Source organism: Staurois parvus, unplaced genomic scaffold (assembly GCF_062004578.1).
Source record: "Staurois parvus isolate SC_StPar_1 unplaced genomic scaffold, SC_StPar_1.0 ptg000264l, whole genome shotgun sequence".
Taxonomy (NCBI): domain Eukaryota; kingdom Metazoa; phylum Chordata; class Amphibia; order Anura; family Ranidae; genus Staurois; species Staurois parvus.
This window is the reverse complement of record NW_028318060.1, coordinates 5380659-5397344: the sequence shown is the minus strand read 5'-3', so window position 1 is coordinate 5397344 and position 16686 is coordinate 5380659. Positions and strand designations below refer to the sequence as shown.

Genomic DNA, 16686 nt, shown 5'->3' with positions numbered 1-16686 from the left:
AATTAAACAGGTGTCCAGCAGACAGTTGATTATAAAAGGGCGTTACTTAACAAAGAAAACCCTTCCCATTTCATGCTGTCAGCAGTGGTACCACATGGAAGAGAAATGTCACAATGCCTAAGAAAGAAAATAATTTCTTTACACAAGAAAAGTGAAGGCTACAAGAAGATCAGCGAAGTTTTACTTATCAGTCAGAATACTGTAGCAAAAGTGATACAAAAATTTAATAAAGATGGAACTGCAACCATCCACAGAAGTTAACACCTTGACAGGAGCGTCTTCTGATGAGAAGGATTGAAGAAAATCGCCATGCAAGTTCACTGCAGTTAGCTAAGGAAACAGAAAGCCAATCTAGGGTGATTGTTCCCCGTAACACAATACAGCGTACACTGCAGAGGAATGGAATGCATGGTGTCGTCTATGAAGGAAGCCTCTCCTAAAACCCATGCACAAAAAAACCCACTTGGAATTTGCCAGGGCCCATGCTGAAAAAAAATAAGACTACTGGGACTCTGTACTTGAGTGATGAGACCAAGATAAATGTTTTTGGAACTGATGGCTTCAAAACTGTATGGCATCGCAAAGGTGAGGAGTTCAAAGAAAAATGCATGGTGCCTACAGTAAAACATGGTGCTGGCAGTGTCCTCCTGTGGGGCTACATGAGTAGTGCTGGTGCCAGGGAGCTGCATTTCATTGATAGTATCATGAATTCACAGATTCTCTATACTTCTCTATATTGAAAGAGAAGATGCTATCATCACTCCATGCCCTTGGTCTTCGTGCACTTTTCCAACATGACAATCCAAAACACACATCTAAGGCCACTATTGCATTTCTGAAGAAGAACAGGGTGAAAGTGATTCAGTAGCTAAGTATGTCTCCTGATCTTAACCCAATTGAATACCTATGGGGAATTCTGAAGAGACAAGTTGAGCATCACTGTCCAACAAGCATCCAGGCTCTAAAAGAGGTCGTTCTTGAAGAATGGAAAAAGAAAGATGTTGCAATATGTCACCAATTTGTTCATTCCATGCCTAGAAGACTTGGTTCTGCCCTTACAAAGCATGGAGGTCATACAAAATACTAGAGATGTAGTAGTTTTTGTTGGGGGGTGTATTCATTTTTGCATCAAATAATTTGAGTAAAACTGAATATTTTGTAATCTAAGTTCTGTTATTAACCTTACTTTCATGTAATGAGCTAAACAGATGTTCTATAAAACTCAGTTTTGTCAAAATTTTGGAAATTGTTCTTGTGTTCATTAACATATTATTTAAATATTACTTTTCAAAAGAAGTGTACTCATTTATGCTGAGGACTTTATCTTAGCGCCCACTGACACCACATCATATTTTTTTGTGAGCATAATGCATATGTGATGACTTGTGTTTTAACATGTGCTGCATTGCCACACCTTGTTAATATGCATTGCAATAACTTATTCTTTACTTTTTGTTATTATTCTACACTGCAGTGTGTTTCAATGATTTACAGCACAACGATATGTTGCACAAAAATGAAACATGTTTTTTCAGTACACACCAATGCCAACATGTGAACTGAAGCAAGAGGACATAAGGGAAATTACTTTATCTTTATGTTGGGACTGCATGGGCCAATGCAGTCTAACAATGCTGATGTGAATAGGCCCTCAAAGTAAACAAACAACTAATAAGCGACTACAAAAACTAACCCCACTTTTACATTTCTCTTTTTTTAAAGGGGGTAAAAGTCTTTAATGGTTCCACTTAAAATAGATAAAACAGTGTGACATGTCACAATATGCAGCAATTACCATTTAATGTCTTAACCTAGGAAAGCCCAATAAACCCCACTGCACTCTTCACTTCCTGATTTTTTATGAGACTTGGAGCTACATCATTACCCACTCCCAAACTACAGTGCCAGAGCTTCAACAACCAATTGGCAGGAGTGTCAGACTGACTTTTTTTGGGCCACCTGTGGTCCACCTTTTTTGCTACCCTGGTTTAAGAATTTAAACTGACCAAGGCTCCAGATGTTCACCTTATATTTGGCATCTATAGTAAATACCTCAGGGAATTTTTTTATTACCCCTTTTACTGGGGCACATTTGTGTAAAATACAATTTTACTATAAAGTTAATGATCAAAGTGCTATTCTTCTTTTCTAGAATTAAGATAGGATAGTCCTCGATAAAAAATAATGTGATGTATTTGAAGATGTATTTCACTCAAGTCAGCCCATTGTTTAATTTCAGTTTGACATTCCTGCAATAAGGAATGTTGCATTAAAATGTTGAATACTGGAATAGGGCATAGCTCCAGCAAGGGGTAGGGTTTAGCTTCAAGGCAAACCAGAATTTAACACCTGTGTGGACAGATTATCCATGATCCCATGAAGTTCCAAAAATGATTAGAAGAATTTGAAATGTACATACATATAATACAGTGCCTGATTTTCTGCCATATTTTCAGTTTTAAACTGTATACCTAATACATGTGTCAGAACTGTTTTACTAAACTAAATTAAGTGTATTTGTTACCACCAGCAGAAAATAAGAGTAAATATCTATCTTCTATTGAGAGCCCAGACATTTTACGTTTAGATATTTTTATACATAGTGAAGATTTTCAGTTAAAGTAGTAAAATGGGGGTTCCTCCATTCTACTGCTCCTTTGCTTTTTTAGAAAGTTTATTTTTAAGATAGAAAACAGACACCATGAAGTTGATTTACTAAAGGAAATTAGCTGCTGACCTTGCAAGTGAATTTTACCTTAGCTCAGTGAACATAGTGAAAATTCACTTTGCAAATATACAGAATTTTTGCTTGCGCATGATTAGATGATGTAGATGATTGTAATTTTAGTTACCTTTTACACTATTTAGAAATTATATAGATTTTGGGATTAAACATACCATTTCAGTATTTGTAGATGACAGCAAGCTTATGTAGTGAAATAACATCATTACAGAACTTACAGGCAGACCTGAATGTGCTACATGATTGAGGAAAATAAAGTTAATATTGATAAATGTAAAGTTATGCACTTGGAGGCTAAAAAAATGCATGCATTGTACTTTCTAGGGGAGTACAACTGGAGGAATCTATAATTGAGAAAGTTCTGGCTTTTCTGGCAGACCTATTAATTCTCATAGACTTAATAAAAACATGCAAATCCAAGGTGCAGTTTCTAAAGCAAGCAAAACACTTTCTTGTATTAAATGAGTTAGAGACATAATCTTGCCCCTGATCAAAGCATTCTCATCTTGAATATGCAGTTTAATTTTGGGCCTCAGTTCACAAAAAGTTCACTAAACTTGCAGGAGGCATAGAGGACCTCAGCTATTAGGAAAGATTAACTGAACTGAATGTACAAATACACAAATTGTAGTGAACCTGGTGCAAAAATATTCACTTTAAGGTCCTTGCAAAAGGCAGGGGGGCATTTTTTGTGTCTGGAGGAAAATAGGTTTAATATTGCATACTAAAAGGCTTCTTCTCAAAAAGAGCTATGAAAAGGTGGAATAGACTCCCTCAGAAACTCATTCTAGCAGGCACAGTTGATTGTTTTTTTTTAAAAGCTAGTTGCGTTCCTAAATGCACAAATATAACACCAGAGATTGGCATTTCAGGGAATATGCATTTTGTATGCTCATAATAGTAACGTTAAGGTCTCTCACTTTCAGAAGCTGTTTAATGTAGGCCCAAACATGCTGTTCACTGAATGCAAGTATAAAAAATTTGTTGTGGAAAGAGAAGCCGCCATGTTATAATGTGCTTCCATACTCAAGTCTGCTTGAGTATATTCTTACTTAAATGTATGCTGTATTTTAGTGGGAAGGAGATGCACACACATTCTTGTCCATCTTGCCCCTTTGACATAGGGTTACTTCCTTTGTGGCACCGGAGCTCCTTCAACATACAGCTGTAATGCTTGCCTCTGTACATGTGGTCAGGAAATGTAGCTTGCTTAGTGTAGCTTCACTTATAGCAGCCCCCACTCCCTTAAGAGCAATCAGGTCTATTGGTACCTGGATACCCCTAGGACATAAAGTATACACAAGAAGCTGAGCAAGGGGTGAACAAAGATCAGCGGTCAGTGGGATTTGCAAAGGGGTCAGTGCGGGTGGCAAGCAAAGACATAGCAAAAAGACCAAAATTTAGGCAGGCATAAATGTTGTCAATAAACAGGAAAAGTGTTAGTTTAGGCTGCAGGCACAGACATGCAAAGGGTTAGTGCAGGCAGCAGACAGAAAAGTGGTCAGAGAACAGGCAAATGGTCAATACACAAGAGAGCAGATACACATAAATTGCAGCTAGTAAGACGCTTGACAAAACCTATAACAAGTGTCAGATGCAAGGTTAAGGAGGTTTCAATCAGGTGCCTTAGGTGGAATGACAAACTGAGGGAGCAGTAAGCAGAGGGTGGTATCTGGCAACAGTATGCCAAAAGACTGAGCTGTTAACATACTATGACAATGCAGGCTGTTGCCAATGGTGACACAGGAGTAGGTGTACAATGTGAGGACATGGGCAACTGGACATGGAGTAGTGTTGCCACTCAAATCACCAGAAGTGCGCTAGGAGTTGGGTAGACCAGTGTAGGAGTCCATCAGAAAAGGTCAGTCTTTACACCAGCCATCTTGTTCCTTAGCCAAATCATGCCTCTCTTGATTATCTAGTTCTATATTCTTTATTTTAGCTAACCCCTGGTAAAATCTAGTGTTTTGGACCAGTCAATACATTTTAAAATGATTTCATAGAAAGATTATTGTACCTTACCTTAGGCCTCTGAGCTCTTTAAGAGGCAGTTGAAGGCTGGTCATGCTATGGTTTACAAGGCTACAGGAATCGGAAGATCTCCATACTACTTTTTTTAACTTAAAATCCTCTTAAGGTACACATGTAGGTGTGATTATTAAATATATTCATGTTCCAAATTAATTTACAGTTCAACTCAAACTGTTATAGTTATTTATGTCTTACCTTGATGGCCAGGTGGCCCTGGATCTCCAGGTGGTCCTGGCAGCCCATCCTTTCCTTGTGGGCCTGGTTTTCCTTGAGCAGCTAGTAATGCAGCTGGTGTTTTTAGCTGAGATAGGAAATCACTCATTTTCTCTGCAGAAATAAACACAAAAGGTGAGTTCACCCTCTCAGACTTGAAGAATATACACACAAGACTTTTAATGAATATTTTTGTGCTTATTTACATGACATGCTGAAGTCTTGAAGTTCATTTTTTCCATCAGCAAAGCACACTCTGCTTTCTATGTCATCTCAACCTCATGATTAAGATATGAACATTATATTCACATAAATTATATAGAGTCAAGAGCTGTGAAGAAAAACATCTACCACTGGGAGAACTGAAGATTTCATTATCACAGAATTTCAGATGACATTTTCACGTTTTTTCTGATTATGAATGCAGCTGAACTGGCAGAACAGTGAAAAAATATATATTATGCTGACAAATGTGTTACTGTTGAGTCATTGTTAACAAATGAGATTACTTTAGCCTAAATAAGTGCACTGATATATAATATAATGAAGTTTCCCAATAATGCTGAAATTTATTTTAAGGTGTTTTTTCAGAAAGAAATCAAGATGACATGATGTTCACAATTTCACATATTTGCTGTGTCATATTTTGATGACAATATTACACATACACTTTTGCAAATGCACCTTTCAACAGCTATTTGCATGTCAGCCAGCACAATCAGATGCTGCGTGAAGACCAATTGCAGGATGATCTGGCTGAAAAGTGCATCATTTTATAGAATTAAATATTTTTCTCAATGACACACACCCTCCAAAGCTTGCTATATGCATCTAGATATTTCTGTTTAGTCTGCAAAAAAATCATCTTACCACATGACAGCCAGTGATGCTCTTGTAAATACCCCTTTATACTCAGAACTTCCATCCCCATGATTAATCTCCAAGGGGTTCAGTGAAACACATTGGAGGCCTGGCCCTGCTGGAGTCCAGGCTGAGGCTGCCATTCATCTCACCTCATGCACATGGGTCTGCATTTGATTTGTGGCTTATGGATATTTCCTTCTGACATTGCTGCAGCTTGGAGCTAGGACGAGCTCCCTATTCCTGCCAGTACTCACAGTGGTCTAGTTTAGACCCACTCTTCCTGAGCGGCATCTAATTATGCCTTTTTGGGTCATTATATCTGTGCAATAACTGTAAAATTGTATAGCTTTCAGAATCCAGAACCATGTCTCTGAAGATTCACTTGTGAGTAGAGTCAGTCATGCTAAAGCGCCAGGAGCTACCTCACTATTGCTCTGTTGGGCACAGTTTTACATTTTCCCTCCAACACTACAATAAAGGTCAAGGCCCAGTGACTGAGCGCTGATGTCATCTGTTGGATAAGTACTGCATGTGGGTGCATTCCACTGCTGTTTTATCTGAAAAGATAAGTTCTTTCTGAAAAAAAAAAATAAATTCACTTTTTTTGCAAGTAACAAATGGACATTTATTATTTTTTTCTAAGGAGCTTGCAGAGCATTGCACCCATGATCAGCAGATTGCAGGTGCAATCTTAGGCTCATTCAGACTCTCTGCATAGCTGTTTGGCCATAGATTATATAGTCAGGCAGTTACCTAGCATCCTCAGCCATCAGCCCTAAAGTCTGACAGTACTTGTAGGCATTCATTCACAGGAAACTGTGAATGAACAATTCAGCTATGTGGGCAGAGCCCCACACAGCCGTGTTAGTTTCCAAATTGTGAGAAGATCCCCTGCCCACTGTCACAGGGAGGGGGGAGAGGCTGCAGCTGCTGGCATATGTTACATGTTCCACTCTAAAAATGGGTGGAACATGTAACATGTTCCAAAAGGTGAACTTATCCTGTAAGCACTATGTGGATCTCTGGTCTCAAGTCATTTCCATTGCTCACCTACAGTGACTTGGTCACCAAGAGCTGCCTGAAACCCTCATTAGTACCTGCTGTTCAGGTCTGTGAATACTGAGACCTTTCCTAACTTTGGGCCTAGCTGCATTTCTGCTGTGTGGATGCAGCATGTCTTCCTTAAGACACACACAGGGTTCAGGCTCGATGCCATCGGTGACCTCAGAACATATTTTCCTTGTCATTGTGGGGGTGTTTAACCTATATCCCCAGGAGGAACCAATGTCTGCAATATAGACTCTGAGATATATATAGTTGTGTTTTTAGAAAGCGCTTTGTGACTAACAAGTACACTCAGGTGTGGTTGCCAATATTAAATATCAATCTAGGTTAACTTTGCAGTACAGCTGCAATAAATAATCATGAGACTTAAAGGTACAGTCTCAGAACATAGTGGCAACATAACCCTCAATACTGTCTTCAGTTAAGTGATTAAGTAAATTTTGGAAGTTATATATTTATGTGTATATGTATGTGAACAGACCCACTTGATTTTTAGTGGTTTTCTGAAGGGGGTTTACTTGTTGCCTAGAGTGTAGTGGTATAAAAAGCTGGAATTTGTAGTGTGACTGCATAGCAGTACTCAGGGGGTTACGATAAATACTGTCTATACCCTCCCTTGACCCAGGTTGTAATTTTAAGTCTTCCTCTGGATGAATCATGGTAGGGTGTTTAGAAAGAACAGCCTTCAGGTCTAAGCAGACCTAAAGGGGTTTATTTACTAAAGCTGGAGAGTCCAAAATCAGACTCCCTTCTGCATAGAAACCAATCAGCTTCTAACCTCAGCTTGTTCAATGAAGCTTTGTCAATGAAACCTGGAAGCTGATTGGTTTCTATGCAGAAGGGAGTCTGATTTTGGACTCTCCAGCTTTAGTAAATAAACCCCAAGATGTCTCCTGATTAGCCAGGAGGCTGAATAATTTGGATGTGTACTATATTGTCCTGACACAGACAACCTGTAAGGAAAATTCTTTTATTGCATGTTTGATATGACACAGATGCATAAAAATGGGAAGAAATCCATTGAATCACACACTGATCTACAGAGCCCTGCCAGTAAAGTAAGGCTTATGTTCAGGGTACCTTATCAATATATTGTATTTACTGTTCCATCTTAATTGAAGTTCAAATCACATTTTCGGTTCTATTCATGAATAAATTCAGGAAATTCCAAGGTTCACAAATGTTTTCTTGCCAGTGTAAATAAATTCTACTAGATGCATGACCCATTGTTTACTAAGAAGCTTGGTGTAAAATGTTCATGGTCATTTTTTTGCTGCTTTTCTGATTCTAAACTGAAGATAATATCATAAAATAAAACTGTTCAGAGCCTTTGCTAATGGAAGGATTAGCTGAATTAGCCAGTTTTCAAAATTGTGTTAGGCTAAAGCTTTCCATGACAACTAGGGATAAATGCAAAAAATGAGAGTGGCTTTCATCTGCAATTACCAGCAAGATTTTGGTACTGATCTATGCTGTTTAAGGGGATAGTCTTCTCTCTAGGATAAAAAGCATGATAGAAAATGTGGTGTGTTGCTTAGCTCCATAAGCTTTCAATATGCTTGAAGATTATATATTCAGCAGGAGCAACTGCATAAATAATTGATGCTCAGGAAAAATTCTGTCTCTGAGGATCATTTCCTTAAACTTAGTTACCTTTTTAATGAGTCATTAAAAAACACCTAGTTCTAAATGAAATTAGCTACATGGATAGTGCTGAGATATGACATCATGCTCAGAAACTGTTGCAAAGTTCGATGACACTTAAGTCAAGAGAGCCATTAAATCAGGATCTCTGTGCAGAGCAGATGCAGCTAGAAAATTCACCTTAGGATACACAGTATTTGTGAGCCAAAAACACATTACATTGTAAATACCTAACACTAGTAACAAATTATCTAGTCAGTAAATTTCTTTTAAAGGAATTTTAAATATAACATGCAAAGTAGATAAAAGTAAATTCTGATGATGCACTGTATCCCACTGCTTTTGGTTTTGTACAGCTGTAGGTATGTCCCTAGCTAGGACCCATACATATCAAACACTGAAAAGGGAAAGGTAAGTTTATGTCTTCAAAATAACTCCAAAATAACAAAATGCACTGCTCAGAAAAATTAAAGGAACACTTTGAAACACATCAGATCTCAAATGGGAAAAATATCATGTTGGATATCTATACTGATTTAGACTGGGTGATGTGTTAAGAACGTAAGGATGCCCCATCCTTTGATGGAAATGAAAATTATCAACATACAGAAGACTGACTTCAAAGACACCCCGAAAATTAAAGTGAAAAAATGATGCAGCAGGCTAGTCCATTTTGCTGAAATTTCATTGCAGCAATTCAAAATGGTACTCAGTAGTTTGTTTGCTTCTATGCATGCCTGACAACGGCATGCTCCTAATGAGATGACAGTTGGTGTCCTGGGGTATTTCCTCCCAGATCTGGACCAGGGCATCTGTGAGCTCCTAGACAGTCTGAGGTGCAACCTGGCGGCATCGGAAAGACTGAACATGATATTCCAGAGCTGTTCTATTGGATTTGGGTCAGGGGAGCATGGGGGCCATTCAATGGTATTAATTCCTTCATTATCCAGGAACTGTCTGCATACTCTCGCCACATGAGGCCGGGCATTGTCATGCACCAGGAGGATGCAGGAGGGTCTGACAATAGGTCCAAGGATTTCATCCCAATATCTGACAGTCAGGGTGCCATTGTCTAGCCTGTAGAGGTCTGTGCATCCCTCCATGGATATGCCTCCCCAGACCATCACTGACCCACCACCAAAACAGTCATGCTGAACGAAGTTACAGGCAGCAGAAAGTTCTCCACGGCTTCTCCAGACCCTTTCATGTGTGTCACATGTGCTCAGGGTGAACCTGCTCTCATCTTTTAAAAGCAAAGGGCACCAGTGGCGGACCTGCCAATTCTGATGTTCAATGGCAAATGCCAATCAAGCTCTACGGTGCTGGGCAGTAAGCACAGGGCCCACTAGAAGACGTCGGGCCCTCAGGCCAACCTCATGAAGTCTGTTTCTGATTGTTTGGTCAGAGACATTCACACCATTTGTTGCAGGAGGTCATTTTGTAGGGCTCTGGCAATGCTCATCCTGTGCCTCCTTGCTCAAAGGAGCAGATACCGGTCCTGCTGGTGGGTTAAGGACATTCTACGGCCCTGCCCAGCTCTCCTACAGTAACTGTCTGTCTCCTGAAATTTCCTCCATGCTCTTGAGACTGTGCTGGGAGACACAGCAAACCTTCTGCAAATGGCATGTATTTATGTGCCATTCTGGAGGAGTTGGACTGCCTGTGCAACCTCTATAGGGTCCAGGTATCACCTTACGCTACCAGTAGTGAAACTGACCCTAGCCAAATTCAAAACTAGTGAAAAACAGTCAGAAAAGATGAGTAGGGAAAAAAATGTCAGTGGCCTCCGCCTGTAAAACTATTCCTGTGTTGGGGGTCATCTCATTGTTGCCCATCTAGTGCACCTGTTGTTAATTTCATTAACACCAAAGCAGCTGAAATTGATTAACAAACCCCTCTGCTACTTAACTGACCAGATTAATATCCGAGGAGTTTAACTGACTTGATGCTATACTCTGATTAAAAAGTGTTCCTTTAATTATTTTGAGTAGTGTATGATGAAGTATGAAAAAAATAAAGGTCTAAGGACCATATAAGTGCTCTTACTTAAAAAAACAATATTAGTTTGGGATGTAGTTATGTAGAAAGCTCCAGGCATCATGGTCATTAATCCTGATTGCAATACAAATGTTATAATTGTTATTACAGAAAAGATTATATAGACATATTTTGATCACCTTTATGTTCCCCTCCAAAAATGTTCTGGGTTCCTGTGCCATACACAAGGTTACTAATCACCAATAAGATAGTAGGTGCACCCGTATTCATAAACCTGGACATAATTTTGATGAGTAGAAATTATTCTCCAGTCAGACATCAATAAGAAATAGAGCAGTTAATTCCAATCAAATAGATGTGTAGTCAGTTGGGCATAAAATTCTAGGATATGAAACACAGGCTTAAATGGGTGTACTGGCCCAAGTGTTGTGTCCTGAAGGGAGCTCAGGCATGTTCAGATCCTAGGCCAGACCCACCTATACAATCCCACCAGGAAAGCTGTTGAAGTAACAGATCCAGTGGTAAGTGGCAGAGGCATTACCCACCCACGCAGTCACAAGTATACAAGAATTTGGGCTCTGTACAGTATCAACTACCTTGTGGGATAGGATCTAAACATGCCTGAGCTCATCCCTGGTCCTGAATGGAAGGTACTTATTCTCCCGCTTTGTGTGGCAAGTTAACACAGCAGAAGGCTGATAAAGAGGAAGTGAAGAAAAGTTGGGAGGAGGAAGTGGAGAAGAGGAGACGGGAGTGTGGCTGTTTGGCTGCAACTGTGTGCAACTGTGGAAAACCCATGATTCTGTCTGGGCTCTGCTGTGCCTCTGTGGTCTGGACTTTTGTTACTTGAAAATCTTCATCAATGAAGTAAGCATATTTCTCTTTGTCTTGAAGTTATGTTAAACTGAAGGGCAGCCTTTGAGTTTGTTTGCTGTTGGGGACTGTATTGCTGCTGACAAGCCATTTAAGTTAAATAAATTCTGTTTTGTTTAATAAACCTGTGTTGTACATACCCAATGACCCCCTGGATATCACAACTGGTGCTAGGATGCTCAAAGGCAAACACATTTAAAGGGACAACACCCCTCTTTCAAGTCAGGAATTGAGCATATATTAAAGCAATTGCTGGTGGCCAACACTGCACAACAGCAAATGAATATGGCACTGCAGAAAAATAGAGGCACAGCGAAGAAATCTAGAGGTCCAAATAACCACCATTAGAGAAATGAAAGGGGCACAAGTAAATCATATTTCTGTTTCTTTAAAGTTATGTTAACCTTTGAAATTGCTGTTTAGAACTGACATTGTGCTTCTGACAAGCTATTTAAGCTGAATAAAGCCTGTTTTTCTTAAAGTAGAACTTTAAGCAAAACATTTTTTTTTAATTTTGGATAGAGTAAGGGAAGGTTATAACATCTGGAAAAAAAATAAAAAATAAAAAAAATAACACCTGTTCAATTCTTTCATCCATCTGTGTCCAGTTGAGGAGATTTATTTTCATTTCATGTCCCAAAGCCAAAACAGGAAGTGAAAAGAAATCCCTTGCCCCCTCCAGGCCACCAGAACCTATTGGAAGGTTTCTCTTCTATTATTTTTCTGGGGACAACCCAAAATGTGGGATTTTCATTTACTCTTACTTTCAATAATAATGGTAAATAGGACATATAGAGGGGGTGAATCTCCCTAATGGGTGCACAGACAGCATAACAACTCTGTCAGGTATTCTAATCCCTATCAGCTCCATCCAAAACAAAAGAAAAAAAAGTTTTCCTTTGGTTATACTTTAAGAAGCATATGCTGTGTGATCCTGCTGACGTCCTGAATATCACAAGGGCTACATAAGTCAGTGGCCCTGATTTATGTCAGCGGGTGGTGTATAACTGTTGTTGAAAACAAATTTGCTGGTGCCTACCCACACAAAAATGCAAGTGGTAGGAAACAAGCCAATTGTAAATGTGGAAGCCTATGTATTTTCACCTGTGTGCTAACAGCATGCACCAAACATTTGTACATATCTTATCAGTACAGGTGGTGTGTGTATGTGTGGAATATCTCTGGTTGCTCTAAAATGTCATTTAAAATGTTTGTAGATGTGTGTCTCGTACATGCCTTTTTTTTAAAGTCAGCCAAACTTGAAGTTAGCACTGGATTCTATTGATGTGTACTGAAACATATATGGTCAATGTTGTCCCATCACCCAGGATGCCCCAAGCTGTGTTTACCTTACCGTACAGCTGAGGATCTCTCGTTTAGTGGAGGGATCGTATCAAGTATAGTTAAAGATAGCGCGTCATCATGATTGGTGTGTATTACATCACTGGATTTCTTCAGTGACACTGGATTACAATGCGGCAAACGTGTGGCTGCCATTTTGTCGAAGGGCGACTAGTGCGCATGCGCGGTCACGTCCACGCCATTTTGTTGTGGATCAGGAGTCACAGCAGAGTTATTATACTCTGCTGGACACAAACATTGAATAAAACCGGCCAACTGTGTTTTATTACAGATAGAAATATGAACATTGCTGCCAATTAAATCTGTGTCCCTATTTAGGGAGCTAAAACAAAGAAGAAAAATCGGAAATGGAAAGTATAAAAACCGATGTAAACCCAACAATCTATGTTTACATCATATTTAAAGGAGAAGCAATAAAACGTTGTAACCAAGTAGGATAAGGTTATTGCTCAAATTGATACAATTATATTTGTTAGGAAGTGATCTTTATACTTCCCTAAGAGATCCATATCAAAATATGCGCTAAAAAGCCATATTAAAATTATGTAAATAACAGGTAAAAAGTACTGTATCAAAAGAAATATAAAATATGTATCCAACAAAAAAAAACCAAAAAGCCTCGTTTGATGTTGTAGACATGTTCACAAAAGCGATCTCTGAGTCTCCTCATTGTGCGGCCCACGTATTGTTTGTTGCAGGGACATTCAAGCATGTAGACCACATGTCTAGTATTACAGGAGATAAAATTCTTTATTTTGTATGATTTACCTGTAGTATTAGAGGTAAATGATTCTATTTTACGTTTTCTGATGTTATTACAACTACATATAACACATCTGTTACATGGATGGAAACTTTTTAAATTAGAAAACAATGACACCGTTTTGGGTGGGTCTACAATATTAGGCGCTAAATGATGTCTAATAGCTGTAGCCTTATGGAAAATTATTTCTGGTTTCACAGGTAGCATGTTAGAAAGTATCGGGTCTATTTTTAAAATATCCCAATTCTTCTTGATGATCCCACTAATAGTCTTATGCTGCTTGAATAAGTGGTAATAAAAGGACAGACACGGGTTTGTGCTGTTCTAACTGTATTAGTCAGCATTTCATTTCTATCTAGGTGAGCCACGGCATTCAAAGTGTTATCTAGAGTCATTTCGTTATAGCCTTTCTCTAAAAATCTTTTGAGAATCAAAGCTTGTGAGTGATAATCGTCTACATTAGTGCAATTTCTACGGATTCTCATAAACTGACCCTTTGGAATATTCGCTAGCCACATATGGTGGTGGCAGCTATCAACAGGAATATAGCTATTGTGATCTGTTTTTTTGAAAAAAGATTTTGTAGTAATTTTCCCCTTATGGTTCATTAGGGTAAGGTCCAAGAAATTGATCTCTAGTTTACTAAATGTATAAGTTAGGCTAATGTTAAGATTATTGTTATTTAAAGTGCTGAAAAAATTAGTCAGGGATTGCTCATCTCCGTTACAGAGAAGAAGGATATGGTCTATGTACCTTTTATTCAATAGTAATTCTGGCCACTCCCTTGCATAAATAAGGTCTTCGTCACAGTAAGCCATAAAGAGATTTGCTAGGCTTGGGGCAAATTTGGCTACTCCTTTAATTTGCAAGTAGTATTCCTTATTGAACCAGAAGCAATTTTTGTTCATTGCAAACTCTAGGAGATTTGAGACAGGTACATTAAACTTTTGCCTATGGCCGGCATTTCTAATTGGTTTAGCTGGTGACCTATAAGATCCATTAGAGGGATAGAGAGGATGGAAATTACGTTTGTGTTTGAGAGGTGAAGGAACAGAGATAGAAGGAGCCTGAGGTAATTCACTGGATTTTTGCCATTTAAAAACTGCTTGATCTTGATAATCCTTCACATCTCTATTATATTTTTTCCTCTTTTTAATTTTTGCTCCTTTTCAGTGCTTTCCATATGAATCTTTAGTTTATCAGATTCTTTATTGTAATCATCATTCTCTCTAAATGGCGTTAGTTTGTCTCTTACCAGATTAATTTCTTTATCCAGATAAATAAGCTTCTTTTTCTTACGTATAATAAGAAATTTGAGAAGGTCTATGCCAGCATTGTTGGAAAATTTATACCATTCTATATGGCTATTCGTATCATCAATTGCTTTATAGACAACAGTTAATTTATTAAGGGTTGGAGTATTGATCTGGTTTTCGAATAACTTATATGAATTAGTTCTTTAGGAACATTTTATGAATTTTCACCGATTTTAGTTTTTTAGGACTCATTTTATATTTCTTGTCTATTCTATTCTATAATTTTACTTTATTGTATGGAGCAATTTTATCACTTGTTGCACTTATTATTATATATTGTTATACGTTTACTATAGAGTATTTTATGATTGACACAATTAGTTGGATTCATGTTTATCCTATTTTATTTTTGTTGGATACATATTTTATATTTTATTTTATATTTTTATTTGATACAGTACTTTTTACCTATTATTTACATAGTTTTAAAATGGCTTTTAGCGCGTATTTTGATATGGATCTCTTACTTACCTTTTAGATACCGGCTTTTTAGACATACTGTGTAGCAATTACATCTTTTATGTATATTACTCTTTTTATATAGCGATTTTAATATATATCTTATCGCTTATACATTATCAAGGGAAGTATAAAGATCACTTCCTATCAAATACAATTGTATCAATTTGAGCAATAACCTTATCCTACTTGGTTACAACGTTTTATTGCTTCCCCTTTAAATATGATGTAAACATAGATTGTTGGGTTTACATCGGTTTTTATACTTTCCATTTCGGATTTTTCTTCTTTGTTTTAGCTCCCTAAAATAGGGACACAGATCTAATTGGCATCAATGTTCATATTTCCATCTGTAATAAAACACAGTTGGCCGGTTTTATTCAATGTTTGTGTCTAGCAGAGTATAATAACTCTACTGTGACTACTGATCCACAACAAAATGGCGCAGACGCGACCGCGCATTCGCACTAGTTGCCCTTCGACAAAATGGCGGTGACACATGGCGCATGCGCCGTGTCTATATAAATCTACAGCGTTAGTCACGGCAGTGTTGATACTTCCCTCTGAGGATGTGCGTGGCACGAAAGGCCTAAGGGAATCAACACACTGTGACATCAAGCCGCCGGAGCCATGTGTTGGTCCGGCAGCCATCTTTGTGAAGGGTCAGTGCACCTTGATTTACTACTGTAATGTCTTTTTCATTTAATAAAATTACAAGGAAATACTACACCATAGGCACCTTTTTTATGGCTTTCATCATGGAGCTATTAAGATTCAGAGCCAGTGGAGATTTCCAGTTTGATCCAGTATCCAGAGGAAGGGAATCCCTGTAAGCAGTTGGCTGACCCTATCCATCCTAAGGGGGACCTCTGGATTAGCAGATCTCACCCATTGACCGCTGTGCTGCCCATTCCTTGAAGGATGATCTTCATACACCTACCATATCTCATATCCTAAGTGTCCTAAGGTGGATATATTAATGCGTATACCCTATGCGCATCTGGTAAGTGCGCAATCTTATAATTTCTTCAGAGCACCGGTATATCGATTTCTGCTCACTGCTGGATTCACCTCACCATATACCCATAGACTTATTTGGATTCTACTGTGTTCATATATTTTACTGTTTATTTAGCGCTGCACTTTATTATATACATTAAGGCTGATAAATCTTCCAACTGTAAAATGTGCTTGGACATTTATTTTTTTAAAAACATACTAAAACAAATTTTAATTTTTGTATAATCCATCATAGAAATATAGGTCAAACTAAAATAATCTATTTCACTGTAATTGCATTATCCAAGCATACGTATATATAAGTGCCCCCATGCCACTAAACTGGACTGGCTTTT

At 38.2% G+C, this 16686-nt stretch overlaps 1 protein-coding gene across 2 annotated transcripts in view; it reads right to left on the bottom strand.

Annotated features, from left to right (window-relative positions):
- COL19A1 (collagen type XIX alpha 1 chain) overlaps window positions 1-16686 on the bottom strand; it is an 895475-nt gene that overhangs the window by 32523 nt on the left and 846266 nt on the right. For both annotated transcript variants that reach the window (XM_089681326.1, XM_089681327.1), the window contains exon 50: window positions 4970-5101. In XM_089681326.1, the coding sequence (XP_089537452.1) occupies window positions 4970-5101 (132 nt within the window). The remainder of the gene's footprint in view (window positions 1-4969; window positions 5102-16686) is intronic.